The sequence below is a fragment of the Lontra canadensis genome, unplaced genomic scaffold, assembly GCF_010015895.1.
Source record: "Lontra canadensis isolate GAN:19392208 unplaced genomic scaffold, GSC_riverotter_1.0 scaffold468, whole genome shotgun sequence".
Classification (NCBI taxonomy): domain Eukaryota; kingdom Metazoa; phylum Chordata; class Mammalia; order Carnivora; family Mustelidae; genus Lontra; species Lontra canadensis.
The window spans coordinates 36,320-64,264 of NW_022631461.1; the positions used below are offsets into that span (position 1 = coordinate 36,320).

Consider the following 27,945-nt stretch of genomic DNA (forward strand, 5'->3'; position numbering starts at 1 on the left):
GGTGGCCGGGCGAGCGCGTTCTACCCGCGCCGCCAATCGCGACCCCCGCCGCCCTTCCCGTGATGCCCCGCGGCTGACCTCTGACCTCGTCGCCCTCGTCGCCCACCCCTCCCCTCGGTCCGCTTCTCCCCCCGCCCCCGCCGAATTTGCAGGGCTCTGGATCTGCGGGGCGTGCCACCCACGCGCAACTCCTCCCTTAGGGTCTGGAGCCTCCGGGCGGGTGCCGTCCCTTCGCTTTTCCTCCCTGCGGCGGGGCGCCGTGACGGACCGGTGGCTGCGGCCGCGTCCGGGAGGCGACTCAGTGAGTGGGCCGGACGCGAACATGGCGGGGCGGCGACGAGGGCGGGCGCCGGCTGCGGCGCGTTGGGGCCGGGCGGTGCCGCGGGAGGCGCGGGGCGGGGCGGGGCGGGGCGGGGCTGCGGGAGGAGCGGGAAGGGGGTGGGGCGTCGGGGCCTCGCGTCCTCCCTCAGCGCCATTTTGTGGCAGCGAGACCCGCAAATAAAGGGGAGCGCCGGGGCTGCGGCGGGAGGAGGAGCGCGGGGGCTGGGGGTAGTGCGGTCTGGAGGTCCGGCTGGCGAGCGGGCAGCGCGGCCTTGGCCTATGTGACTGGGCGGCGCCGGCGCGGCCTCCGTCTGGAGAGGTAGGTGCGGGCCGCCGGCGGGAGCGGCCGCGAGGACCTCGGGGTCCCTAGGGCTGAGGCGCGGTCTGCCGGGGAAGGGGCGGGCAGAGCTCCCAGGGCGAGTCGGGCCTCCTGGGCCCGCAGGCCTCCCGTTAGCTGCATCTCCTTCCCGCCTGTGGGGACACTTCCGCCGCCCCGAGGCCATTTTGCCCCCATCCTCCGTCCTGGGGGCGAGGTGGGCGCACCCGCGGGCCGGCCTTACCGGGAGGCCGCCCCCTCGGTGCGCGTCGTGTCCCCGCCTCTCTGTGGCCCCCTCCCATCTCTGCTCTGGATCCCGAGGGTTGGCGGCACTGACGAGTTCAGCAAGGGAAGGAGAGCCGTGTTCGCTGACCAGTTTTCCCGTCGCGCAGTAGCTTATTGCTGCGGCTGCATCCTCCTGAAGACTTCCATTTTTAAATGATGGCATACGTTCTGAGTAAAGAAAGAATTCTTTACAGTAGAGGGGGGTTTTCGTGCAGTTTTAAAGTCTCGCCTTGGGTCTCTTTAAGGCTGTTACTTGGTTTTTGAAAACCGTATTTCATTAGTCAGTAGAGGACACAGTGGAAAAGTCCAAGTTCTTGTTTTGATGAAGTCCGTTTGATCTCAGAGGACTGTGTTACAATCCTAAATAACTGTTTCGAAAGTAAAGAGACTGTTCTTTTGCCCTGAGAAGAGTATTTCCATGAGTGTATTTATAGTCGTGAGTTCTCTAGAATTTAGTTAATTCTGTTACTGAGGAAGGTAGTGGAAGTCACGAGTCAATCACGAGTTCTCGTTTTTTAATTTTTAAGTTCTGACCATTTAAATTTTTTACGGTAGGGGCATATATCGTCGTCATTCATGCCCCCATTAAGGAAAAAAAACCATGTGGGAAAATCCTTTCAAGATAACCTAAATTTTATTTAATACGGCCGTTCAGTAGCACCTGATGAGGCAAGTCGGGGAAAGAAATTGCAGTCCACCAGGTGGCATGAGATAAGGATGAAGTTAATTTTAAGGGTTTGGGTGTATTTGGGGAGTTCTTTGAGAGCTTACCTTGTGTTAAACAGATAGCTATAGCCAGTGGTCAGTATTTTCAGTTCTCAGTGGCGGAATTTAAGAATGAATTTCCAAGTCCCAGAGGAGGAAAGTAGTAATAAAAGTGTGTCCCAGCCACTGCTGGTGTTTTACTGATCAGCTCATCAGAACTTAATAATACCTAGTTTTCCTGATTCAATTTTGGGTCATGCCTGCTCCGTATTTTTGTGTGTTAGAAATGAGTTGGTTTGTATGATATAGAAAATCTATAGTAGCTCTACAGTGTGGAAACAAGAGGTGTAATAATTATATTTGTACAGGATGTTAACAGCTTTCAAAGACCATTGTGTTCTTGTGTGTATGTAGTATAGAATCCCCTTGAAAATATCCTGTACTTGGTGGTCATAGCATTTTCATATAATTGTATGTTATCTTGCTCTTGAAAAAAGTAGTTTACTCTAAAAATAAAGTTGATGGGTGTTTTACCAAAACTAGACGAGGTAGTGTTTGGTTTTATGCTTGTTTTTATTTTTTAAATTATTTCCTACATTTTTGCCTCTAAATATTTTCTGATATTCAGCCTCTTAGAACAACTTTTCAGTGTTCCCATAACCGTATATCCCATTGGATATTAAGCTGGTTGATCAGGCTAGAACTGGGCGTTATAAATAAATACTCTTTAGTTTTAATTTTTTTAATGCACATTATCTTTTGATGTTGATATTTTATTTGCAAAATCCTTTGTATAACATTTTTATGGCTCTTGAGCGTTGAGATTTGCAGCACTTTGTAAGGCAGGCAAAATTGGTATCTTTTTTTTTTTTTTTTCCCCCTGACTTGGAGACCGCAACCCAGAGTTAAGTGACTTGCTCAAGATCCATTGACTGATAATAAGAGTCCGGAAAAGTTGGGCATCTGATTCCTAACCAGAGCCAAGGTTGTATGCTGTCAGATTATTTTCTTGAGTTTACTTAAAATTACTTTCAGTGAGGCACATGCTTTCTCAAATTGTGTTGGCTGGTGTTCACCTCTCTAAGAGAGAGCTGAGTTGCATAACTTAGGTCATTGTGCTAAGAGCGGTGGAAGTACTGGGATCTGGGATGCTAGGCACCTAGCCAACCAAAACCAAACTCTCCATCATAAAGTATTTCTCAGTGTCAAAAGCATCAAGAGTACATGGTGATTCTGAGATCTGAATTTCAGAGATTATCTGAATGTGAATAACTGAAACCTTTAAATAATTTTAAGACCATGTTTTAACCAGTCTTAAACCTCCTAAAAGGTAGCCAAATTGGCCAATTTTAAGTTCTTTTCTCTTTTGCTTTTCTGTTTTTTAGTAAAGCTTTTTCATTATTGAGAATGAGAGAGTAGAAGAATAATCCATCTCTATCACTTTAGAGAGGTGCTGTGTTTGGGGTCCTAACGGCCGATTTATTAATGGTGTTTTGACCAGAGTTAATCATTTAGTGACTCATAATCATCTTCATCATCTGGAAAATGGAGGCTAACTTCGACTTTGAAAAGTTGTGATTATTAAGTGTGTGACTCAGTAATGAGTATATACTCATCCCCCCCCCTTTTCAAGATTCAGGATTCAACTCAATATTTTAGTTATTCAATTTTTCTATTATTTTCTTTCTTTTTTTTTTTTAAGATTTTATTTATTTATTTGACAGACAGATCACAAGTAGTCAGAAAGGCAGGCAGAGAGAGGGAAACAGGCTCTGCTGAGCAGAGAGCCCAATGAGGGGCGTGATCCCAGGACCCTGAGATCAGGACCTGAGCCGAAGGCAGAGGCTTTAACCCACTGAGCCACCCAGGTGCCCCTCTTTTTTCTTTTTTAAGATTTTATTTATTTATTTGGCAGAGAGAGACACAGGGAGAGAGGGAACACAGCAAAGGGAGTGGGAAGAGGGAGAAGCAGGCTACCCGCAGAGCAGGTAGATGCTTAGCGACTGAGCCACCCAGGGGCCCTTAGTTATTTGATTTTTCTGATATAAAAATAGATCTGAGAACCTGGGATGTTCACTGTCTTCATGAATCTGGAATTGATTTTAGATGATTATTGTGCTTTCAGTTGTAATTTAAAGGTTGCCTTGGAGTGCCTGGGTGGCTCAGTGGGTTAAGCCTCTCCCTTCAGCTCAGGTCATGATCTCAGGGTCCTGGAATTGAGCCCCATGTTGGGCTCTCTGCTCAGCAGAGAGCCTCCTTCCCCCATCTCAGTGCCTGCCTCTCTGCCTACTTGTGTCTCTCTCTGTCAAATAAATAAATAAAATCTTCAAAAAGAGTAAAAAAAAAATTGCCTTGGGGAATAATTTTCTTAGTATACTCATGCAATGTGAAAATCAGATTTGAGAACCAAGTTCTATTTTGACTAAATAGTTGAGTGTTGATACTTTTGAATTTAAACCTGTTCTAATTTGCCTTTTGCCAAGCTGTTTATTTAACTCTTACAGCATATATGGTCTCTGAAGGAGAGATTGACTTTGAGTGGCTAAAAATCAGGGAAGAATTTTTCGAAATGCTTAACCTTTGAATTCCCATGTCACATATTCTATAACATGTGAAATGACATGACTCAGAGTCAACGTGAAATGCAAACCTTTATGCAAAAACTGCATTTATCTTTGACATATGTTACAAATCGATAAGTTTATTTTTATAAAGAAAATATATATATTCTCAGAGTGATATGTAATTGAAGTTTGTCCACCATCAAACTTTTTAGAAGAGAATATAAACCAGTGTTTAAAAATTTTAAAAACGTGCTCTTTAGAGTTTTAAAAATTCGAGCTCGGGACACCTGGGTGGCTCAGTGGGTTAAGCTGCTGCCTTCAGCTCGGATCATGAGCCTGGGGTCCTGGGATGGAGTCCCGCATCGGGCTCCTTGCTCGGCAGGGAGCCTGCTTTTCTCTCTGCCTTTGCCTGCCACTCTGCTTGCTTGCGCGTGCTTGCTCTCTCTCCCTCTGACAAATAAATAAAATCTTTAAAAAATAAAAAAATAATAAAAAAATAAAAACTCGAGCTTACCAAGAGTTCTGCAGTGGGACTTAGAGCAGTGGGGCTTAGAAACAAAGACAAGAGCAGGCAGGTCATGATCCCTGGGGTCGGGGGATCAAGCTCCACATCAGGCTCCCTGGTCATCAGGGAGTGTGTTTCTCCCTTTCCCACTTTCCCAGTCTCTTGCTGTCTCTCTCTCTCAAATAAATAAATCATTAAAAAAAAAAAAAAAAGACAAGAGCAACAGGTCTTCATTGTTATCTCTGCTTTATTATTTTTTTAAAAGATTTTATTTATTTATTTGACAGATCACAAGTAGGCAGAGAGGCAGGCAGAGAGAGAGAGGAGGAAGCAGGCTCCCTGCTGAGCAGAGAGCCTGATGCGGGACTCGATCCCAGGACCCTGAGATCATGACCTGAGCCGAAGGCAGTGGCTTAATCCACTGAGCCACCCAGGCGCCCCTGTTATCTCTGCTTTTGAATTCTCCCTTCACTTTCTTCAAGAAGTAGTAATTGAGAGTCTTTGTTTTTTGATGGGGAGAAGGAAACTAATAATTGCTTATTTTGTGCTAGTCACCATGCTAAAGATTAATGTTTATCTTTAGAAGTAGCTCATTTTGAGCCTTGGTGGTGATACTCCTTTTGATGTTGGGGAAACTGAGGCTCAGGTTTTGTGGCTTTTTTTTTTTGTTTTTAAAGTATGCCACCCTCTTATAGAAAAGCAGGATTACTAGAACTTCTTTCCTGTGTTTCCAAGTCCTTTCAATGCCTTTTAAAAATAGTATCTTACTTGTTGCTAATTAAGCTTGCAGTTAATTTTATTTTAGTGGAATAACCTGAATATGTATTAAGAAAAGAATGAACAAATAAACCTAGGGAAAATGTCATGTTATAGAAGCATTTACTAGTTTATAACTGGAATTTATATTTCTTAGGTTTTATAACTAAAATTTTGAGTAGCTATAGTGCCCATTAACTAGTTAACAGGTAGACTATCTGTAGTGGAAAATTTAACTGTTTATACAGCATTCTTACCCCACAGTATTTGTTATATTAGGTTTCACATTTATTCTCAAAATTTTACAGAATGTCATCTTGTTTATTTTGGGGGGAAATTAGATTGGCTTTTTTAGCTTACTATTATTTCAATAGTAACTGAAGCAAATTCGTTTGTTCATATTTCCATTCAGCATATGTTTGAGTGCCTACTGTGTCCTGTGGCATCAGCAGTGAATGAAACAGCTCTCATGGAGCTAATTTTATAATTGGGAGAAGCAGATAAGTATGTAAAATATCAGATCATTATAAGAATCTGTGAAGAAAAATAAAGCATGATGTGAGGGGATAGCAGAGGATTGGCATGCACTATTTTGAGTGAGATGGGGAGCTTAGTTTTAAGAAGGATTTAATCAGATTAGTGGCATATATAAGTACACATATACTAATTAAATTGGCTTAAAGTTCCAATGGCTAGAATCCATGTTTACCTAGTATATTTAGCTCAGACAAGTGGGGTATTCCAAGGAAATGCCAAGCTTGATAGCTGGGTTCCAGTGGGTTTTGGTAAAGTAGAGTGAATGTACTTTAAACATACTAAAACAGAAGTAGATCTCTGTGGGGATAAACAAGGTGAAGGTTTGTTTCCCAAATGATTGTAATCACTGGTGTCATGTTAGGATAGTCACTAAGTAGCTGTCCATTATTTCCAACAGAGAATATAAACTGGGCAATAAGAAGTCTAAAGTAAACAGAGACCCATTTAAAGGAAAAAAATTAGAAAAATATGCAGACCTTAAGTTGTGGAGATATGGTTATGTCTTCATAAATACTGGTCAGAGGCTTGATCAGCTTCATTAGCTCAGAAGAAAATGACATACTCAGGTTTTTCCTTGCTGTATCCAGTGATACGATTATTAAAGACGGAATAAGCCAGTGATGTATGATCACTTTATGTTTTTTTTCCCTAAAATGTAACAGTATATCTATCTAGTCTGAAAATGAGGTTTTAGTGGCAGTATATGATTGGAATTTCTGATTTACAGAGTTGGGACAGTATGTAGCATAAAAAATGGTATCAGAAGATTGTCTTCTTTTGAGGAATCTCAAATAATATGAAGTCCAGTATCTTTTAAAAATTCAGTTTTTCACTCTTAGTTCTTTGGCTAATTTTTAAAAAGTTGCGGTATAATTGACATGGAAGGTCAATTAATTTCAGGTGTACAACATAATGGTTGGATATTTAAATATTCTGTGAAATGCTCACCACTTTAAGCCTGGTTACCATTTGTTACCACATTGTTAGAAAAATTATTTTCCTTCTTTCCTTGTGAAGACCTTTAGGATTTATTAGCAACTTTCAAACATGCAATACAGTATTACTAATTATAGTTACCATGCTGTGCATCTCCTTGACTTACTTCTCTTTGGTTAAATGTTTAATAGTTTGGGATTTGTGATAAGTATGAGTAAGCAAAGTGAATATCAAGGAAGTATAAAAAATGTAAGAGGAAGATTCATGACAGTGCTGTTGGAAATAAAATCTAGGAATAAATTTAAATTAGCTTGTGTTATTTGAATATTAGGAAGTAGAAGTGTTTTCAGTGAGCATAATAAAGTTAATGAGAGTTTTTCTATTGTATAACGTATCTTTTGCAATAGAGTTAGTAAATTTTGTATAAAATTACAAAACTAATTTGAGATACAAATTCTGCGGCATGAAATTAAACAGTATAGGAATTTTTTTTAAAGATTTTATTTATTTATTTGACAGATCACAAGTAGGCAGAGAAGCAGGCGGGGGGCGGGGGAGGGTGGCTCAGAGGGAAGCAGGCTCCCCGCGGAGCAGAGAGCCATATGCGGGGCTTGATCCCAGGACCCTGGGACCATGACCTGAGCTGAAGGCAGAGGCTTTAACCCACTGGGCCACCCAGGCGCCCCTCAGAATATTTTTATAAAGGTTAAATATGATATAAGTATTGCACAGTAGTGAATTATGATGATAGATTCTATCTACCTTACTATAACAACATGATGCTGTAAAAGGAAAGGCTTAGCAACTGGAACTATACTTACTATCCTTTCAGCATGATGCCTGGGATACTGCCTGAGGTCATTGTCTGACTTTAGCACAGTGATGTCACTTATGTGAGATTTGTCTTTCTCATGGGGCGGTTATAAGAATGCATTGAAAAGTTACATTTCAGTCCTTTATAGAGCCATCAAAAGGAATGATTAACTTTTTTACAAAGGAATTTTTTTTAATAACTTAAAAAAACAGTGGTAATGTGTTAGCAAAGGAGAAGGTGGGTGTGGAGTATACAGGAACCCTGTAATATTTTTGTAACTTTTCTGTAAATCTAAAACTATTATTAAATAAATAATCTAATGATTTGGTTCATACTGAGTTCCCTAATAAATTGGTTTGGAAAGGCCAGTATTTCTTGTTCCTGCCTTAACTGAAAGAACATCAGTTGAACCTCTTCTCTCTGCCCCTTTTTCCTAGGATTCAAGATGACCAACGAGGAACCTCTTCCCAAAAAGGTGTGTTTTTTTCCTGCAGTTTCTAAGTCCTTGGCGGGGGGGCAGTTAATAGAGATGAAAGGACTGTCTTAATTTGCTTATCTTTCACTCTTTTGCTTTATCACACTACTGACATTGTGGGTGTATAATGTGTTAGACATTGTATCTTGTATACAATATTTTTAAAATATTTTCAGTTTTTGAAAAACTTGTATATCTCTGTGGTCTGCTCTTAATCTTTGCCATGTGAATATTTCCACCTGCATAACTGTAAATGTGAAAAAAGATTTCTTCACAACTTATAAGTTACTTATTCTTTTTTTGTACTTTTTAAATCTCTTTGGTTGTAAGGTAAAACCACCTCTTTATATATCAACAAAGGGTTATATAGCTAGTTCTTAGATTCTGTCTTTTCCTCTGAAGTTTTTGTTTTCTAGTTTCATTTTCTCCCTGTTCTAGTTCCCTAACTTAACTATTTCCCTAACTTAATTTACTGTAGTCACTGTTACACACACACATGCACCAAGTTGCAAAATAATATAGTTTCTGAAAGTAATTTATACTTCAAGTGGAGGGTATGAGCTTATTAACCAGTGAGTATTTAAATGAATAGTTTAGATGATAAGTATTATGGAAATTTGTCTTAAGTTTTGGAGTCCAATTATTCATGAAATAGAGTTTTACTGTGTTTCAATAATCAGAATTAACTCTGTGCTTTCTCTTAGACTTTTAATATATTTTGGTACAGGGATTTTCCCTCTTCTGTCATAGTACTATGTTACAGTTAGTGTTGTAATTTGAAACAAGTTTCTTACAAAGGAAACCTATGAAACGTTAATTTCATACTAAAGCAAGAGAGGTGCCTTGCCTTTACAATCTTCATTTGGTATAGAGAAACACTTAATATTTCTCAATTTACAGAACAGTTTCAGCTAGAATATTGTACCTTTTTTTTTTTTTTAACTTCTTATTTTGAAATAATTGTTGATATACCAGCAGTTGCAAAGAAATGTACAGGGGGGTTTTGTGGCACTCCTCATCCAGCATCCTTCAGTGTTAATCTTGCATAACTATCAGACATCTTATATAACAATATCAAAACCAGGAGCTCGACATTGATAAAATCCACAGAGCTTATATGTGCAGTGTGTGTGTTTGTGTATGTTAGCTCGGTGTAGTTTTATCATGTGTAACTTAGTGTAACCATCACCACAACCAAAATAGGTAATGGAAGCATTACCATAAGCTTCCATTTTGCCATTCCTCTGTAACCCCATCCATCGCAGACCCTTGGCAACCACTAATAAGTTCTCCATTTCACTAATTATGCTATTTCACAAATGTACAAATGAAGTCATACATTATGTGTAACTTTCTGAGATTTTTTTTTTTTTCTACCCAGTACAATTTCCTGGAGGTTTATCCAAGTTGGTCCATAGGCTATTTCTTTTTAATGGGGAATGTAGTATTCCAAGGGTATGGTTAAATAATAGTTTAACTATTCACCAGTTGGAGGACATTTGGGTTGTTTCCAGTTCGGGGGCTACTATAAATAAAGCTGTAAACATTTGTGTGCAAATTTCTCTGTGAAAATACTTTTTTTTTATTTCTTTGAGATGTATCCTTATGAATGCAACTGCTGGGTTGGTTGTATGGCACATCCATTTTTAGTTTCAGAAGGAATTACCAAAATATTCTCCAGAGTAGCTGTACCATTTTACATTCTCACCAACAGTGTGTGAAAGTTTGGTTTCTCTACATCTTCCCCCAGCATTTGGTATTAACACTTTTTTTTTTTAAGCCATTCTAATAATGTGTATCAGTAGCTCATTGGACTTTTAATTTGCTTTTCCTTAAGAATGATGCCGTATTAAGATAAGTAATGTACCTTTTAAAAACAATAAGAATTTTTAAAAAACAGTAATATATACTGAGCCATTTAACCTGGGGCTCTGGAGAGGTTTCGTATGATTCAGCACGGTGGTCCTTTGGGAGGGACTTTGTGTGTCTTCAGTAGTCAAGGATATTCCCAATACCAGAAATGAGCAGTTAGGGGACAAAAAGTTAAGATCCTGTCTATAAAAATATGAAGAACATGAGAGCCAGTGGTATTTAATATTTTAAAGTTTTAGGAAAAGCAGTCAGTTCATATTTTAATTCTCGTTATATATAGGTTCGGCTGAGTGAAACAGACTTCAAAGTTATGGCACGAGATGAGTTAATTCTAAGGTAAAATGTTCTTTTTATCAAAAGTATAAAATACTTTCTATAGAACATACTGTGGTTCTATCCTATACTTATTTTTAAGTTATATTCTGTTTTTAACATTAATACATCCTCAAATCATTTAATATACTTTTTGACCATGTTTTCTGTGGTCTGTCTCTTCATTATGTAAACATTGAGGAAAACATAACACTTTAAAGAACTAAAAAACGTAACACTTTAAAGTACCAACTTGGGTAACTTCTAGGTGGCTAGGAAAACCTGAGTTTTTCTTGCAGAGGGAAGATACTCAGAATTTTAGCTTTAAGCATTGGTACTTCATGTGTAGAACTTGCTGTGGGGAAAGACCCTACTCTCAGAAAGCTTTCAGTTGATCAAAATGTAGACTCGTTTGGATGTCATTATTTTTTCCTTTTCTATTTAATGTGTGAAAAAGTTGTAGTCCTAAAGGGTGCCATGTTTAGTTATGGAAGAAATACATTATTTATTGATAGCAAAGTTACTCTTTGTTATAACTGTGACCTTGGTCAGTTCATATAACTTTGTATCATTTTCTCCTCTGTAAGTTAGGGAGTTGAGTTAAATTACTTTCAAAGGTTACTCCAAGCTCGGAATTTCTGTGGTTAACTTACAGATGTCTTGAAAAGCCAAGAATCAGGAGCAGCATTAACATTATTTATTTCTTTAGCATAAAACGGGATCAATGCATGTTTTGCATTGTCTAACTTAAATTTGTTCTTTTTACATTTTATTACTTTGGGTGATAAATTTTTTAGATGGTAATTTTTAGATGACGAAGTCTTTCTGATTTATTTATTTTGAGAGAGAGCGAGCGGGCATGAGCTGGAGAGGGGCAGAAGAAGCAGCAGACTCCCTGCTGAGCAGGGAGCCAGAATCTGGGCTCAGTCCCAGGACCGCGGGATCATGAGCTGAGCGGAAGGCAGATGCTTAACCGACTGAGCCACCCCGGCCCTCCAGAAGAGGTGTTTTAGAAAATAGGCAGATGCAGATGGCATGTTCCATTGTTAACTGGAGTTTGATAATTTCCCACCTTCCTTAGCTGTTCATATTGTGGACAAGCTCTTTATCTTCTTCATGCAAAGGACTCTTTTTTCATTGCATTTATTTTCCCATGCATGAAATTTAAATTCTTAGTATTCTAAAACACTTGCCCTCCTGCTGAGGTGTAAACCCATGCTTGTGCTATACTGTCACTCACATGTTGATATTCTCTTTGTATCTCTAGTTAGTGTGCCCAGTCTTTTTCTTGACATACTTATAGGGAAAGAAATCAGTAATATAATAAATAAAATTCATAGGAGTAATTTTTTATATTAAGTTACCTTTAAGGTTTTTAAGTTCTGCAGTTTATATTCTTGAGGTCAGTTCAACTTCTTTTAGGGGATTCTCATATGTGACTTTAAAGTGTGGTTTTTTTCCCCCTCATTAATTCTCTTGGTGATTTTAAATCAAGTGCTACTTATTTAACTGTTCTGTGTTTTCTGTCATCCTGATAAGGATGTTCTTGGTTGACGGATGCCTGGGTGGCTCAGTTGGTTAAGCGTCTGCCCTTGGCTCAGGTCGTGATCCTAGGGTTCTGGGATCAAGTCCCACACTGGGCTCCTTGCTCAGTGGGAGTCTGCTTCTCCCTCCACCTGCTGCTCGCCCTGCTAGTGCTTTCTCCCTTGTTCTCTCTCTGACAAATAAATAAAAACTTTAAAAAACAAAACAAAACTGGTTGAACTTTCACGTTTTTCTGTTCCTTTAAACACATAGTTCTTCCTTTTTTAAGATTGATTTATTTTAGAGAGAAAGTATGCAAGCGAGAGCAAGCACGAGTGGGGGAAGAGGCAAGGAAGAGAGAGCGAATCTCAAGTAGACTCCCCATTGAGTAGAGCCTTACACAGGATTTAGTCCCACAGCCCATGAGATCATGACCTGAGCCAAACCAAGAGTCAGACGCTTAGCTGACTGAGCCATCCAGGCATTCCTGAAATAGATTTTAGCCTCCACAAAAGACCTTTATTCATCCCAAACACTGAGTGAAATTCTTGTTTTGTGTCCTCGGGACCATAAAAGTAAACATGCCAGTGTGCTTGGGTGGCTCAGTCGTTAAGCATCTGCCTTCGGCTCAAGTCATGATCCCAGGGTTCTGGGATCAAGTCCCACATCGGGCTCTCTGCTCAGCAGGGGTACTGCTTCGCCCTCTACCCTTACCCCTTGTTAATGCTCACGCGTGCACTTTCTCTCAGGTAAAAAAATCCTAAAAAAGCATGCCTTTGACTGAACAGTCTTTACATAAAAGGTGGATTAGTATGGTATTATGGGAATTTTTTAAATTATGGTATAGTATTAATACATCTCATAGCAAAGCTATCATATTGAAGTTTTATAGAAAGATTTTCTAAAATCAGAGGTACGTTGACCCTTGAACAACACAGGTTTGAACTGTGTGGGTCCGTTTAATGTGCAGATTTTGTACAGTATAGTACTTTAAGTGTATATTGTTTTTTTTAAATGTTTCTCTAGCTTTATTGTAAGAATGTAGTGTATAATATATATACACAAAATATGTGTAATTTAAGTGTTTATATTATCAGTAAGTTTTCCTTCTGGTCAGTAGTAGGCTATTAGTTAAATTTTGGGGGACTCAGAAGTTATGCACAGATTTTTTACTTTAGGGTTTGTCACCTCTAAACCCCCATCCTACACTGTTCAGGGATCAGCTGTAAATTTTGATAGCTGTAACGGAAGAGCAGCTGAAAAGCATAGGTTTTTCAGGAAGCAGGATAGCAGACATTCAGGGCATGTTACTTTTTGTAAGTTGCTTAAACATAAGACTGGTGACCTTGTTTTCAACAGTAATCACCAGGCTCTAGCATAGCCTGTATTTTGAGGGTAGAGGAATATAACAAGGAAGAAAGATTCCTTCATACTCAGATAGTATACGTCATTTATGCAGATTGTTTCTGCCAAGTAGGTGTTTAAAGAATTGTCCTGGAAAATAGTATATTCTCCCTTTTTTACAGACAAAAATAAATACTGCTTTGAACCACTGCTTTGGTTTTATGGTATTTTCATGAAAGAGCTAAGATAAAGAACCTTTTAGTTCTTGATAATTAAGCACGTTTCTTAGGTGCCATTTGTTTGAGGTAGACAGTATATTTGAAAGTAGTAAGTTTTTTACTTCGCTTTTGTAATCAAGGCATCGTGCTGAGACTCAGTGATACAAAGTCCTGTAAGGTGTGTGAAGTGACCCAAAGGCACATACTTGGTATATTCTCAGCAGAGGATACTTTTTTCTGTATTTTCTTTTACCTAGTTCCTGTAAGTTGAGAAGGAATAAAGAAGTGGCTAATTTTATTATTGGTTAAAAATCATAGTGAAATTCTTGTCATTACTTAAATTTATAAGTTTAGGTGTGATTTTTCTGGGAGTATTAATGTGACAACTAATGTACGAATTTATCTTTGTACTAGATGGAAACAATATGAAGCATATGTCCAAGCTTTGGAGGGCAAGTACACAGATCTTAATTGTAAGTTTGAGTTTTACCTTCCTAAAGATTGTGTGAATATCTCCTTTTAGATTTTTGTTATAGACACCGGGTAATTGGTTTTACTAAGCAGTTGTAATGTCTGCACCCGGTGTGGCTCTTAAACTCATGATCCTGAGATCAAGAGTCAAGCTTGGGGAGCCTGGGTGACTCAGTCGTTAAGCTTCTTTCTGCCTTCGGCTCAGGTCATGATCCCAGCGTCCTGGGATCGAGCCCCACGTTGGGCTCCCTGCTCAGTGGTGGGAAGCCTGCTTCTCCGTTTCCCACTCCGCCTGCTTGTGTTCCCTCTCCAGCTGTGTGTCTCTCTGTCAAATAAATAAAATCTTATTTTAAAAAAGTCTCAACGCTCATCCAACTAAGCCAACTAGGTTCGCCTAAGCAATTGTAATTTTCATTGAAGCATTTTGTTAAAAACTCTCCCAAGCACTCACTTTATTGCTGCTATGAAATAGATGAATGAACCCTGATCCCTTTTCTTGAGGAATTCCTACCCAGTCATTTGGGGAAGACCGATATGTAATAATTGTATAATAGCATAATTGTTTTAGTAGAATTACATACAGGTGTCTGAGAGTAGAGATGGGGAAATGTACAACTACTTGAAACTCCTTGATGTGTCCATAAGTCTTTCCACAGAAGAATTGGAAGTGAAGCAGGAGTTATTAGTTTAAGAAAGGAGATACATAGAAGCAACACAGAATAAATTCTGAGAGTTTAATGTGTAACAGTAGGGTATAGGCACATATATACAGATTTTTCAAAACCTGATGAAAAATAATACCAACAAAGTTTACTAATTTCAAACCATTTTAGTTTCTGTCATTTTTCACTGAGTTAGCAGTAATATAATATCTGTGAGTATACAAAGCAATATTGTTTTCCAAGTTCAGAAAGCTTAATACCCTGAAATTTCAATTACTATATGACTATATTATAATCTATAGGTATTCATATTGTGAAAGTTTTGGTTTTTTTTTTTTAAGATTTATTTAACTGACTCAGGGAGGGAGAGAGCGAGCACAAGCAGGGGGAGTGGCAGAGGGAGAGGAAGAAACAGACTTCTCTGCTGAGAAGGAAGCCTGACACAGGGACTGATCATGACCTGAGCTGATGGTAGTCGCCTAAACAACTGATGCACTTAGGTGCCCTGGAAACTTTTTTTTTTTTTTTAAAGATTTTATTTTAGGGGTGCCTGGGTGGCTCAGTAGGGTAAGCCTCTGCCTTCAGCTCAGGTCATGATCTCATGCTCCTGGGATTGAGCCCTGTATCAGGCTCTCTGCTCAGCAGGGAGTCTGCTCCCCCCCCCCCGCCTCTCTGCCTACTTCTGATCTCTCTCTCTGTCAAATAAATAAATAAAATCTTAAAAAAAAATATTTTATTGTAGAGAGAGAGTGCCTGTGCATGTGCTTGAGCAAAGGAGGGAGAGAGGGAGAAGGAGAGAATCTCAAGCAGACTCCTCCTAGCGCCCTGAGTCCCATGTGGGGCTCAGTCTCATGACCCTGAGATCATGACCTGAGCCAGATGCTGAACGGACTGAGCCATCCAGGTGTCCCAGTATGGTGAATGCGTCAAGTGATAATTGTTTATGCAGTTATTGGCATGTTTTCATCAGATAGGTTACGAACAATATAGTCAGGACTTTGTGGACACACTATGGTATAGACAGATGCAGATAATTAAATTCCCGTGTTCTGTTGGAGGTAGATTGTATAGTAATATAATTCTACGTAGTATTAGGTGGCTTTAAGCCTCTTCACACCACTATCTCCTAAAAACACTAATGATCAAGAACAAATTTCTTTGTTATAAAAGTAGGATAGAAACAAAAGACTCAAATTTTTTTGGCCTTGTTTTTATTATTCTTGATAAAGGCAGTCAGAACTTTATTTTGGGTACGTCATTTTGATCCTGAAATTATATTTCATAATATTCTGGAACTTTTTTTTCTTTTTTCATCAGCTAATGATGTCACTGGGTTAAGGGAATCTGAAGAAAAATTAAAGCAACAGCAACAAGAGTCTGCTCGCAGGGAAAACATCCTTGTAATGCGACTAGCAACCAAGGAGCAAGAGATGCAAGAGTGTACTGTAAGTATTTCGGATGTTTCAAGTCTTTTTGAGGAATTGGATTTTAGTCTGCATTATTACGTGTATTATTGGTATTTAGCTAATTTTACAAACTTAATGTTATAAGTGAATATCTCTTAAACTATAATTATGCTAAAATGTTGGTAGATCACCCCATTGTTGGATTTAAAAATACTTTTTTTGGCCAAGAAGTTACAAATTTTAAGTTATTCTCTGAAATTTCCATGATAGAGTTAGTATATCGATTCAGATATTTTTCTTGATGCCTGAGGGTATAAGAAGCACTTGGTCATGGCTAAGCGGACTGTCTTCTTTCTCTTCTGTCTTGACCTCTCTGTGTATAAAATTTTTTTGTTAGTATCAGTAACTTCTTCCATATCTGCTTTTAATGTTACAGCTTTCATTTGTAGTATTTGCCATGTCTACATGGATCTGAAGTCCAGTGACATATTTGGTCATTCAGCTCTGGTTGAGTCTAGGTTCAGTTACATGCTATCTTCAGTAGTCTTATCTGTTCTTTTTTTATTAGTGTTTACATATATGTTATGTAAAGTAGAGGTAGTTTTATCTATTCTAATTTTGAAAATCTGAGGTTTAAAAAAAAATTATTTCTTTAAAGTTATCTCTATACCCAATGTGGGGCTCAAACTTACAACCCCAAAATTGAATTGCATGCTTGCTTTTTTTTTTTTTTCTTTAAGATTTTATGTATTTATATGCAAGAGAGATCATAAGCAGGGGGGCAGGGTGGAGGGAGAACAGACTCTGCTGAGCAGGGAGCCTGATGTGGGACTCAATCCCAGGACCCTGGGATCATGACCTGAGCCAAAGTCATACGCTTAACTGACTGAGCCACCCAAGGGACTGAATTGCATGCTCTTTTGACTGAGCCAGCTAGGCACCCCAAAAATCTGAAATTTGCTTGAATTCTTTTGTGTAATCTCCATTGGTCTGATACATTGTTTATTAAATCTGATGCAGAAGGCAATGTTCTGGTCATTGGAGGCTGATAATATATGGGACACAGTCTTATTCCCAGTTCTTTTCTCACCAATATAGTGCTCTTTAGGGCTCAGTCACAGTCCTTTTATTTTTTATTTTTTTAAGATTTTATTTATTTGACAGAGAGAGATCACAAGTAGGCAGAGGCAGGCGGGGGTGAGGGGAGCAGGCTCCCTGCTGAGCAGAGCGCCAGATGTGGGGCTCGATCCCAGGACCCTGAGATCATGACCTGAGCCGAAGGCAGAGGCCTAACCCACTGAGCTACCCAGGTGCCCACAGTCCTTTTATTTCTTAAAATTACTTTTCTCAGTAATCACATACCTTTACTTTCTGCAGTTTCAACTCTTGACCATCCCAGCCTTTGGTTATTTTTTTAATCTGGACATGCGGTTCTAGGAAGTCTTGCTCAGTAGTTTGAATATAGTTTTCTTTATTTGTAATACCCACTCTATCCCTTCAAAAAAAATTTTTTTCCCTCTTAGATTTTCATATCTAATGGAGTGGGCACGTTGTCTCTAGAGTTTCACATTTCTTTAATTCTTTTCTTTTTCTGTTACTAAGGATTCTAGATTCTACCCAGTTTTAGGTGTCTGTTTGCATGGCATTCTGCTAGATGCTTGTCACACATAAAGGATGCTCTTACTTTCAAAGGGCTGACTGCTGATGAGAGTGTGAGTGGATTGTGCCAACAGTTACATCTCATAGCGCCAGTGTCTCTTGAATTCTTTCTTCTTGAGTCCTACTCTTGCTCTCCTAGTTCATATACTTTTTTTTTTTAATGATGGTTAGATACCATGCAGTAGATGGCAATGCCTTACCCCTATGTCAGGACTGAGGGCCTATTGGATCCTTGTCAAGAGGGATGTTCCTTTCATACAACACATAGTCCTTAGACTTCTTAACACTTACCTAGACAGTGTATGCTGTTGATACACTCTGTGATTCTCCAGCTATTTTATATATACTCTGGCAGTTTTGATCATATCGTGCCTGATCAGAGCCTTTGGTGATGCTCTATTACCCTTTGTCTTCTCATCCCAGGTTTTTAAGGCTATTTGAACTAGAACCTAACCATTTCTAGTCACATTTTTTTTTTTTTTTAAAGGTTTTATTTATTTATTTGACAGACAGAGATCACAAGTAGGCAGAGAGGCAGGCAAAGAGAGAGGAGGAAGCAGGCTCCCTGCTGAGCAGAGAGCCCGACGTGGGGCTCGATCCCAAGACCCTGGGATCATGACCTGAGCCGAAGGCAGAGGCTTTAACCCACTGAGCCACCCAGGCGCCCCTCTAGTCACATTTTTTACAGCTCTTCCCTGCACAGATAAGCTGAACAACTCATTTTCAGTTACAGAGTAAGGTTTTGCAGAAAGGGTAGCAGGAGCAAAAACACAAGGAAAGGGCAAGATTATATGTGCAGATGAGAGCAGTTCACTTTGTAAGCCTAAATACTATGTCAGTGTTGCAGAGTCGTGTTTTCTTTAGGGATCCCAGCCCGTGGTGTATATAACTCCATGACATGCTTTATCCCTATTCGGTTATCTTCGAAACTGGTCTTACATTGAATAAACAGTTGTAGTTTTTTGTTTAAGATGAGTTACTTAAGAAAATCTCATTAAGCTAAATAAAAATTACTTCTGTTTGCTCAGTGAAATAGTAAATATATTCCCAATCAGTTATTTGTATTTTTTACTTAAATTTATGGTAGAAATTAGCAGTTTATAAATTAACTTTAATCCTATTTAAGCCTTAGTGTGTAGCAGGATGTTGAACCAAATCTACTGTGGGTGTGAAGAAAGTGATGCATTTAATGCTAATAAACTGTATTTCATATTTTAGAAATGTATTTTTAGTGTGCTAGTAAGTAATACAACTGAAGTGGAAATTGAAGGTTTCATATGTAAGTAGTGGGGTTGTGGTGTGGTGGAAAAAGCCCTAGATTGGGAGTCAGGAGGCTTGAGAACTATTTTCTAGTCAAAGTTCTGGCACTGAATTAACTGTATCCTTGGACAGTTAGCTTATATAATTTCAAAAATAAGCAGTTTGGACTTGATCAGGTACCTTCCACCTATACAATTCTGTGATTCAGCTCCACTCAGAAGGAAAAATTGAATACATACTTTTATTTTGACTTAACAGTGCTATTTATAATGCTGTAATGCCAACTTACATAAATATAAGCATTATGTATTTTTAAATTTGGAAATACAGATATGTATTCTAAGTACAATGTGATACAACTAGGTGTATTTTTAGAAGACTTATACATAGAATAATTTCCATAGATATGAACTGGAAAGAGTAAACCACTGTATTTTTTTCTGTTTTTAAGATTGACTTTGAGAGAGTGCGAGTGCACAGTAGGACAGAGCAGAGAAAGGGGGAGAGAGAAACTTCAGTGGGGCTTGACCTCATCACCCTGAGATCACAACCCTAAGCCGAAACCAAGAGTCAGATGCTTAATCAACTGCGCCACCCAGGCACCCCTCCCTGTACTCTTTTATATAATATTTTATATGACTTTTTTCTAGTGGGTATCAACATTTTTAGTAAATATAACTGAATTTTGGGGGCGGGGGGTATCGTTTTGGTTGCAAAGTGGGATGTAGCCTCTTTAAAGATTCCATATATGGAAATGCAATCATAGCCTTGATTCCTACATGGATAACCTTAAATAGTTGTTTGTAATTTGTACTTTTCCTAGAGGATGTTAAGCTCAAAGAGGGAAGGACTTAACAAGTTGGTAAATTCTGTGAACGAAAGGGATTTTATCCCACCTTCCTATGTATATATTTTTCTTTGATTTGGTAGTAATTGTGTTTTTTTGCTTTGTACAGACTCAAATCCAGTACCTCAAGCAAGTCCAGCAGCCTAGTGTTGCCCAACTGAGATCAACAATGGTAGACCCAGCGATCAACTTGTTTTTCCTAAAAATGAAAGGTGAACTGGAACAGACTAAAGACAAACTGGAACAAGCCCAAAATGAACTGAGTGCCTGGAAGTTTACGCCTGATAGGTAAACAAATCATACTCCCCAGTCAAGACTTCCCTGACAGTCCCACTACGAGAAAGCTGTGGTGGGACAGCCAAGTACGCGTTTCCACACCAAGACTCAGACTTTTTGAGCCAAAAAAGCCACATTCTTATACTATCCAGCTTGTAATGGTTAATGTAAAACTTACCAGATGAACCTTGTGTTTCAGCTTTTTTCTCTTCCCCCTCCCCTTGCTTCAGAGGCCTGATGGCGTCGGACTATTCCGAAGAAGTGGCCGCCTCCGAAAAATTCCCCTTCTAGAACATGTAGACACTTGAGAAATGTTTCTGTTTGAAGAAAATAGAGAGAGAAACAGAAGTCTTAAGTCTGTGGCACACTGTGTCTTCAGACAGTTTGGAGGAATGAAAACCTAGAGATTTAAAATCATGAATTGAACATGTAAAATTCCAGTAAAATGTAAAAATGGAATATGCATCGCTCTTAACCTTGAGCATAGTGACTTAGAGACACTGTATATCAGTTTTGCCAATAAGACTGTGGACTTCGTGATTGTTGTTGAACGTCTGGGTCAAAACTCAAATGAGGTGAATTTTGCCTTTAAAGAGTTTATTTGCTAAGAACCAATTTAATAGTCATGAGAGAAATAATAGATTTCAATACAAGTAGTTCATATATTTAACCATTTAGTTTGGGGCTCTATATTACTTGATTGAGCCTTAAATCAATGCGGTTTTAATCAATGGTTTGTTCTTTGAATGGTTGCTATTGCTGTAGATCATCTTACTGAGGACTGTACAAACAAAAAGGTGTGGTATCAAACTGCAGGTTGAAACTGTTTGAAGCATTATAAACATTCATTTCACTACTAGATTGTATAAGGATATTGGCTGTGAAGAGACTCACTGCATTATTTTTTTTTTAGTAGTGAAATTAAATCCCCATTCCATTCAACAGGCACATGTTGAAAGAGCATTGTCGTTGGTATTAATGGGGGAATGTGTTTCCTTCATTGTATTTGGGGCTTTTGTATTGCACTCTTGATATTAAATTAAATGTGCCTTGAAATAGTTGGTTTTTTTTTTTTTTTTTTTTTTTTTTTTTTTTTTTAAGTTCAAGGAATACTATGATGATTTTGTTGTACTTTTAACGTTTTGATTTTGGGGGGCTGTGCAGAGCAGACTGATTTTGGGAAAAATTGTTGCTGTGCTCATCAAAGTGAAGGAAAAGGCTCCGTGTCTCATTTTTAAAGACCTACATTTTTCCAGCTGGTATCGTAAAAGACAAGGAGACTTGACACTTCTTACTTTTTGACACCTTGTCGCAGGATATTGAAGTAGAAATTAATGTGGGACAGCTTCACAGGGTGCCTGCCAGAAGATTGGGGAACTCATGTACTGGAACTGTGGGCTGGGCTAAGTGAGATATTTTGTGAATTGAAAAAAAGGTATAGTGATCATTTCTAGCAAATTCATTTAATCATTTAGATAAATGAGGCATTATTTTCTTCATGCTTCCATCCAATCGTGGAGGTGAATTTTTTTCGTCAGATCATTCTATAAGTCACCAGTGCGAATTTTCACTTGGTGATAATGGAGTCTAAGATGTGTGGAAGATATATGTTCCAGATTGTCCCAACGTTTAAGTGCAGTTTTAACAAGGGTGACTTAAGTTCTCTCTTATCCATTCAAATCAATTGTAAGTATCTTGTATGTTTGTGCTCTAGGGAACTGATTGTGGGGCAGAGGGTGGGTTGAAGAAGTGGTTTGTGTGACTTTACGGCAAGAAATCCGCTTCTCAAATTCTCACTATTTGTGGGGTTGGAGGGTAAGTAACCAAATCTGTTTGAAATTAGCTTATATTGCCACATTAAGGCATTTGTTTATATTTTATGCCATTTAAGATTACAGTAGAAATGGCCTACTTATTTTTAGCAGGTCAAGAAATAATTCATAAAATGTATTATTAACATGTACTCAGATTTGTTAGCCAGCATCTTTCTTTGCCACGTAGGTAAGAGTCACTGTAAGGTCTGTGGGTTTTCCTCTTCATACTGTTAAAATGTTTTTTAATAAGGTAATACATGCTCATGTATAAAATTGGAACAGCATGAAGAAAGATGGAGACAAAAAGTGAGAGTCACTCCTGGATGTGACCTTTCCTTCCCCAGTCTGTTCTCTAAGAGCAGTAACCACTGTTAAATTTCTTGGGTATCATCAAGATAATTTCTATGCATATACAGTCATTTTATATATATTGATTTTAAATGTGAACATACGTAACATAGATGATTGAAGTTTGGCGTCCTCCCCCCCCCCCGCAATCACCACCATACATTTTATCCCTTGCACAGTTTTTTTTAAGTACGTTTAGATTACTTCATTTTTAATGGTTACATGATATTTTCTTTGTATTAATAAATCATAATATATTTTAATCACCTGCAAATGGATTTTTGTTCTGTAAAGAATAGGCTATAAACGGTACGATAAATACATCGTTAACTTGAAACAGAATAGTGCTCAATCAGTATTGTGTTTGGAACAATTCAAATAGAGTGGGTTGTGGGCCCTCCCCACACACTTTTATTCTGTTTTAATTTTGAAAGAGAAAGATTGAGTTATCTTCTCTGCTTTAGTTAAGATATTCCATACATGTAACAGTGAATATAGTTTAAGAGTATTTAAGAACGATCTATTTCAGTTGTTTTGACAGTTCTGTTTTGCATTATAATCATTTAGGTAATTGTGTGTACACCTCTCAGATATCCTAGCCCCCTTCTTGTGATCGGAAAGCAATGTATAGCGTCTGTTCTTTTTTATAAATCTTTCTCTCAAAGTGTTTCCTTTCATATTTTCTTTGGAGTTATTTGATTTTAGGAATGGGTTGGGAGGGTTGTAATTAAAATTATTCCAAAGACAGTTACTTGTAATTGAACTCTTCTCATTTTGGGGGATGTGATGAACACAACATAAATTTTACTATATGACATGATAAAATGACAAAATGTGTAAAGAACAGTTTTCTTAAGACTTGTTTGAATAACCACTAATTTTATACGTGATAGGATTGTCTTAGAACAGGCATTTGTGAAAAGGTATAACTAGGAATGAAACATTCTGCATTCAGTTTATGACATACTTTATATGAGATTAAGTCAGGTCACAAATTAATGTATTGGTTTTATAGTTTTTTTTTCTAATCTCTGTTAAATTCACATAGAAGGATTTTCAGGTTAGTTGGAAAACACTAATGCTAAATAGATTTTGTAAGGAAACAAAATGTGGGATCATGGACAGTAAGGTGGGAGGAGTAACACTGCCTGACAGTGGTACCTATCTCTGAACTCCTCATGGGATTTCTAAACTCATGTTCATTGAGGCCAAAGTGTGAGGATGCTAATGGAAAATGGTGGGGAGGGCAGGTGTCTGGAGCTACAATTGCAATGAACAAGAACACCCGCAAATAAATTTGCCATATAGAGAATAAAACCCTTAGCAAGTGCTTTCACCTGAGGCTGCTTTGAGCAGCAATAACCAGGTTTTACTGTACAACAAATAAATTTAAATTACAAATTTCTGCTTGAATTACATCAGGGTAGAATATGTACTATGGGTTACTATGGGTTAAAAAATATGGACCATTTTACAACACTGAATGAAAGAATGAGAATTAGTTACGAAATGTTCTCATTTTAATTTTGAAGGCCTTGCATCTGAAGTAATACATCATCAATTGAAAGCCCTAGTAAGTGAAGAAAAGAACAAAGTGTCAACAAAAATTTTTTTTGACCAGTTAGGTTAGATCTTTCTGAACTTCATGCCATCACGAGAATATCAGACTGTCCCCGATGGAGCATGTGATTCTTGATCTCAGGGTCGTGAATTCAAGTACCATGCTGGGTGTAGAGCCAAATTTTTTTTTTTAAAGTATCAGGGTGTCCCTACTCAAGTATCAGGTCAGATCACAATTATGTAATCAGATCCCTTTAAAAGTGATTATTTCTCTTGTTAAGGCTAAAGAAAAGACCCAAGCTTCATTAAGGACTTATCAAGGCTTTTGATTGTATTTTTGCTGTTGCTGTGTATGTGTGTGTAGGTTCTGTAGAAGGTTGCACTAATACTTGGTAACTAATTTGTGGAAAGTTTGGTGCTCCTAGTTTGGCAGATACTTAACATATTTGCATTATTTGTGACAAATAACCCTAGTCTTATTTTTCTGTTCTACAGATAATCCTTTATAACATGAATAAAATCTTAACCACATATCAATATTAAATTTTTAACTCGTGTTACAGTTTAAGACAGCTCAAAAGTATATAAAAAATGAGGGATTAGTGGATGGAAATATTCTTAAGGCTCTTTTTAAAAAGTTTCTTTAAGGGTGTCTGGCTGGCTCAGTCAGTAGAGCATGTGAGTCTTGACCTCAGGGTCATGAGTTCAAGCCCCATGTTGGGTGTAGAGATTTCTTAAAAAAAAAAAATCTGTTAAAAGTCTATAAACAATTAATTACTGAATATGCCTCACTTACTGCAATAAACATTCTTATGACAACTGCCTGTGAAGAGGCACCCTCATCAAATGCTACTTTAGCAACAATCAATATATTCTACGTTACTGCTTTTACCTTTTCAAGAACTTTTCTGTTCTATGAAGTTAAGTACCTTAGTGTTTTATTAATATCAGTATATCTGAGGTTTGCATTGTTTAACTAGCTTGTTTCCATTTCAAATGATAATTTGGGATGAAACTAGATATCAGAATCCATTATTAGTGTAGTAGAAGGTGTGGCCATTTGGGTACTTTTTGTTAAGGGTTTATTTTTGCTGCTGTATTGGCAAAATACTGAAATGCAGAAGATGGACGTGTTCCAGAAAAGAAGATGGTAATTATAGGGAGGCATCTGCTGTGACAGTTATATTCTGTACGTGTTACATCTATTGCTGTAATAACTGTAAGCAAGCAAGGTTGTAGACACTTGTCTTCATTTTGTGATGGACGGCTCTTTCCTTTGCAGCCAAACAGGCAAAAAGTTAATGGCGAAGTGTCGAATGCTTATCCAGGAGAATCAAGAGCTTGGAAGGCAGCTGTCCCAGGGACGTATTGCACAACTTGAAGCAGAGTTGGCTTTACAGAAGAAATATAGTGAGGAGCTTAAAAGCAGTCAGGATGGTAAGGGGTTTTTTGGAAAGTTCGGTTAACTTTGCACTGGCTTCAAAAAACCTTGCCAGGCATGAATATTACAGATGAGGTTCTGTATGTACTAATCTGTGCCAGTGGGTCTGAAAAATTACAAATGAAACATTTCTAGTTGAGTCAGCAAAGCCATTTAATTTTAGTGGTTCCCCCTCCCCACGCACACTCTTGTTTATTGTACAAATTTTGTAAGTTTTTGGTTTTGGGGGCATTGGAATTTGGTGAAAGATAGTCTGTTTATTACCAAGGCATTACATATACAAATTTATATTCAATATTTAAAAGGGGATTATCTTCATTTAACCAGTTTCTGAGTGTTAAATCTTGAAAGTATTAGGCTATCCAGTGGTCTAAAAACACAGAATTAATTGTACCTGTTATGGTCCTGTTTAGTAAATAAGATGTAATGTTTAAATTTGCTAAAGATAAACTGAACTGCACTGTCAGCCCCTTTTGCCCTCCCCACCTTTTTTGGGGGGCAAGTATAGCTGCGTCCCTTCTGTTTCTCTTCTTTTTGAGGAAGATGAATAGTAACTAAAATATCCGAACTCTGGAAATTAAATTGAAAGTTAAGGGGTGCCTGGGTGGCTCAGTCAGTTAAGCATCTGCCTTTGGCTTAGGTCATGATCCCAGGATCCTGGGATCAAGCCCCATATTGGGCTCCCTGCTCATTGGTGAGCCTGCTTTTCTCTCTTGATCCTGCTGCTTCTGCTCTCTCTCTGTCAAATAAATTTTCAAAATAAATGGAAATTAATATATTTGACAATTGAAAAGATCAATCAATAGAATACCTTTTAAAGTACCTTTTCAAAGTGATAGTTATTAGCTCTTAGTTTTTGTTAACAGTGACTAGGAGATTTTGTATAGTAGCGAAGGACTTTACCCTCTGTCAAGCGTTTTTTTTAAGGACTTAATGGACATGTGTTTTTTTTATCAATTTTCAAGAGTGATTTTCTCTGATTTTTGTTTTCATTATAGCATAGGCCTCTTTTGAGTGTTAGATTAGAGGACCCACTGCTCCCTAGGGCTAGACCTGCTGTGGAGCTGAGACAAACACTAGCTGGGGGGGTAAGGAGGAAGGGTACCAGCATGTGGGCCCACAGGTAAACATGTTGAGTGGATTTGGGGGGCTATAATCAGTTGTATATGGCTAGATGGTTTGAATCAGTTAACTTGGTTGCTTTAAGATATTTTAAGCATGTCTCCCCTTCCCCCCTCCCCCAAAATCAGTCATTCTTCAATGACTATTTTTTAAATTCCAGGCCAAAAAAAATTAAAAATGTTTTGTGATTTTCAGAATTACATTCATTCACTTAAACATTTATTGACTATCTGGCTTTGTGACAGACACTAATATTGTACTTTTTAAAGATTTATATTTTAAAATATGTTTAAGAGATATTAAAGTAGATTTGACTCTCCTTTGCACAGAACTGAATGACTTCATCATTCAACTTGACGAAGAAGTAGAGGGTATGCAGAGCACAATTCTAGTTCTTCAGCAACAACTGAAAGAGACTCGCCAACAGTTGGCTCAGTACCAACAGCAGCAGCCTCAAGCTCCAGCCCCAGGTACCAGCAGGACTACATCTTCCGAGCCTGTAGGACAGGCAGAGGCCACAGGTAAAGACTGCAGTCGACTGGCCAACGGACCAAGTAATGGCAGCTCCTCCCGGCAGAGGACGTCTGGGTCTGGATTTCACAGGGAGGGGGACACAGCCGAAGATGACTTTCCTTCTTCTCCAGGGAATGGTAATAAGGCCTCCAACAGCTCAGAGGAGAGAACTGGCAGAGGAGGTAGTAGTTACGTAAATCAACTCAGTGCGGGGTATGAAAGTGTAGACTCTCCCACGGGCAGTGAAAACTCTCTCACACACCACTCAAATGACACAGACTCCAATCATGACCCTCAAGAGGAGAAAACAGTGAGTGGGAAAGGTAACCGAACTGCGGGTTCCCGCCACGTTCAGAATGGCTTGGACTCAAGTGTAAATGTACAGGGTTCAGTTTTGTAATATTTTTTCCAGCAAATTTTTATACCGTGTCATTTAATTTGGGAGAGGATGCTGTCCAGAAAATTAACGCATACTTTTTGTCACAATTTGCCTTTTTTTGTGGGTGTGGTTTTTCCCCCCCGCCCCCTTTTTTTCCCCTTCCCTTTCTTTGCTTCAATACCTCTGCCACTTTGGAAATTGTAACAGTTAATTACCTTGAATGTTGCTAAAAGGACATTTTGTGTAGGGTCAAGTTATTTTTATATGAGTTAATGTGAAGTTGTAAATGGAAATCTTTCCTTAAAGTATAACACAATGATGTCTGTATGAATCTGTGTCTCTCCTAGAACCTGTGCTGTGTAAGGGCATTCTTACTCATGCTGTTAGTATACTTATGCACCATTCAGACTTGTTAGAGTAGTAGATGTGGGTTTATGACTGCCAAGTTTGCCCAGTACAGTAGTTTTATCACTAAAAGTTGGACTTGCTGATGGAGTCCTATAGTAGTTTCAGTGTTAGATACAGTTTTTCCACCATACATCTGTGCATTTTCTCTTTAGGTGACTGAATGTTTAAGAAATTTGTGTGCATAGTTACTCAGTTTTTATGAACTGTTGTATCCTGTTAATGCATATTGCTCTGTGACTCCAGTATATCTTATCTGTACTGACCAAACCTAAATAAAGATTTTTATTGTAACCAC

At 38.5% G+C, this 27,945-nt stretch overlaps 1 protein-coding gene and 1 pseudogene across 4 annotated transcripts; one reads left to right on the plus strand and one right to left on the minus strand.

Annotated features, from left to right (window-relative positions):
* Nucleotides 1–193: 193 nt before the first annotated feature.
* On the plus strand, nt 194–27,945 carry LOC116863033 (pre-mRNA-splicing regulator WTAP). Of its 4 annotated transcripts, XM_032850516.1 has the most exons (9): nt 588–640; nt 8,177–8,214; nt 8,942–8,974; nt 10,365–10,422; nt 13,899–13,957; nt 15,935–16,062; nt 19,899–20,077; nt 25,070–25,224; nt 26,680–27,945. In XM_032850516.1, exons 4-9 carry the CDS (start codon nt 10,397–10,399, stop codon nt 27,261–27,263), a joined length of 1,131 nt encoding a protein of 376 aa, XP_032706407.1. In that variant the 5' UTR covers nt 588–640; nt 8,177–8,214; nt 8,942–8,974; nt 10,365–10,396; the 3' UTR covers nt 27,264–27,945. The 4 variants fall into 4 exon arrangements, with proteins under 4 accessions (XP_032706406.1, XP_032706405.1, XP_032706408.1 ...); XM_032850515.1 differs by lacking the exons at nt 588–640; nt 8,942–8,974 and adding an exon at nt 194–301 and having other exon boundaries at nt 10,367–10,422; XM_032850514.1 differs by lacking the exon at nt 8,942–8,974 and having other exon boundaries at nt 528–640; nt 10,367–10,422.
* On the minus strand, nt 17,838–17,946 carry LOC116863034 (annotated as a pseudogene).

What these genes read in the sequence shown, in the direction of transcription:
- LOC116863033 (XM_032850515.1), top strand. Translation starts at nt 8,185, where the DNA reads ATGACCAACGAGGAACCTCTTCCCAAAAAG. An exon ending in AGGAACCTCTTCCCAAAAAG is followed by an intron (nt 8,215 to 10,366) that starts GTGTGTTTTTTT and finishes CGTTATATATAG; the next exon opens with GTTCGGCTGAGTGAAACAGA. An exon ending in CAAGTACACAGATCTTAATT is followed by an intron (nt 13,958 to 15,934) that starts GTAAGTTTGAGT and finishes TTTTTTCATCAG; the next exon opens with CTAATGATGTCACTGGGTTA.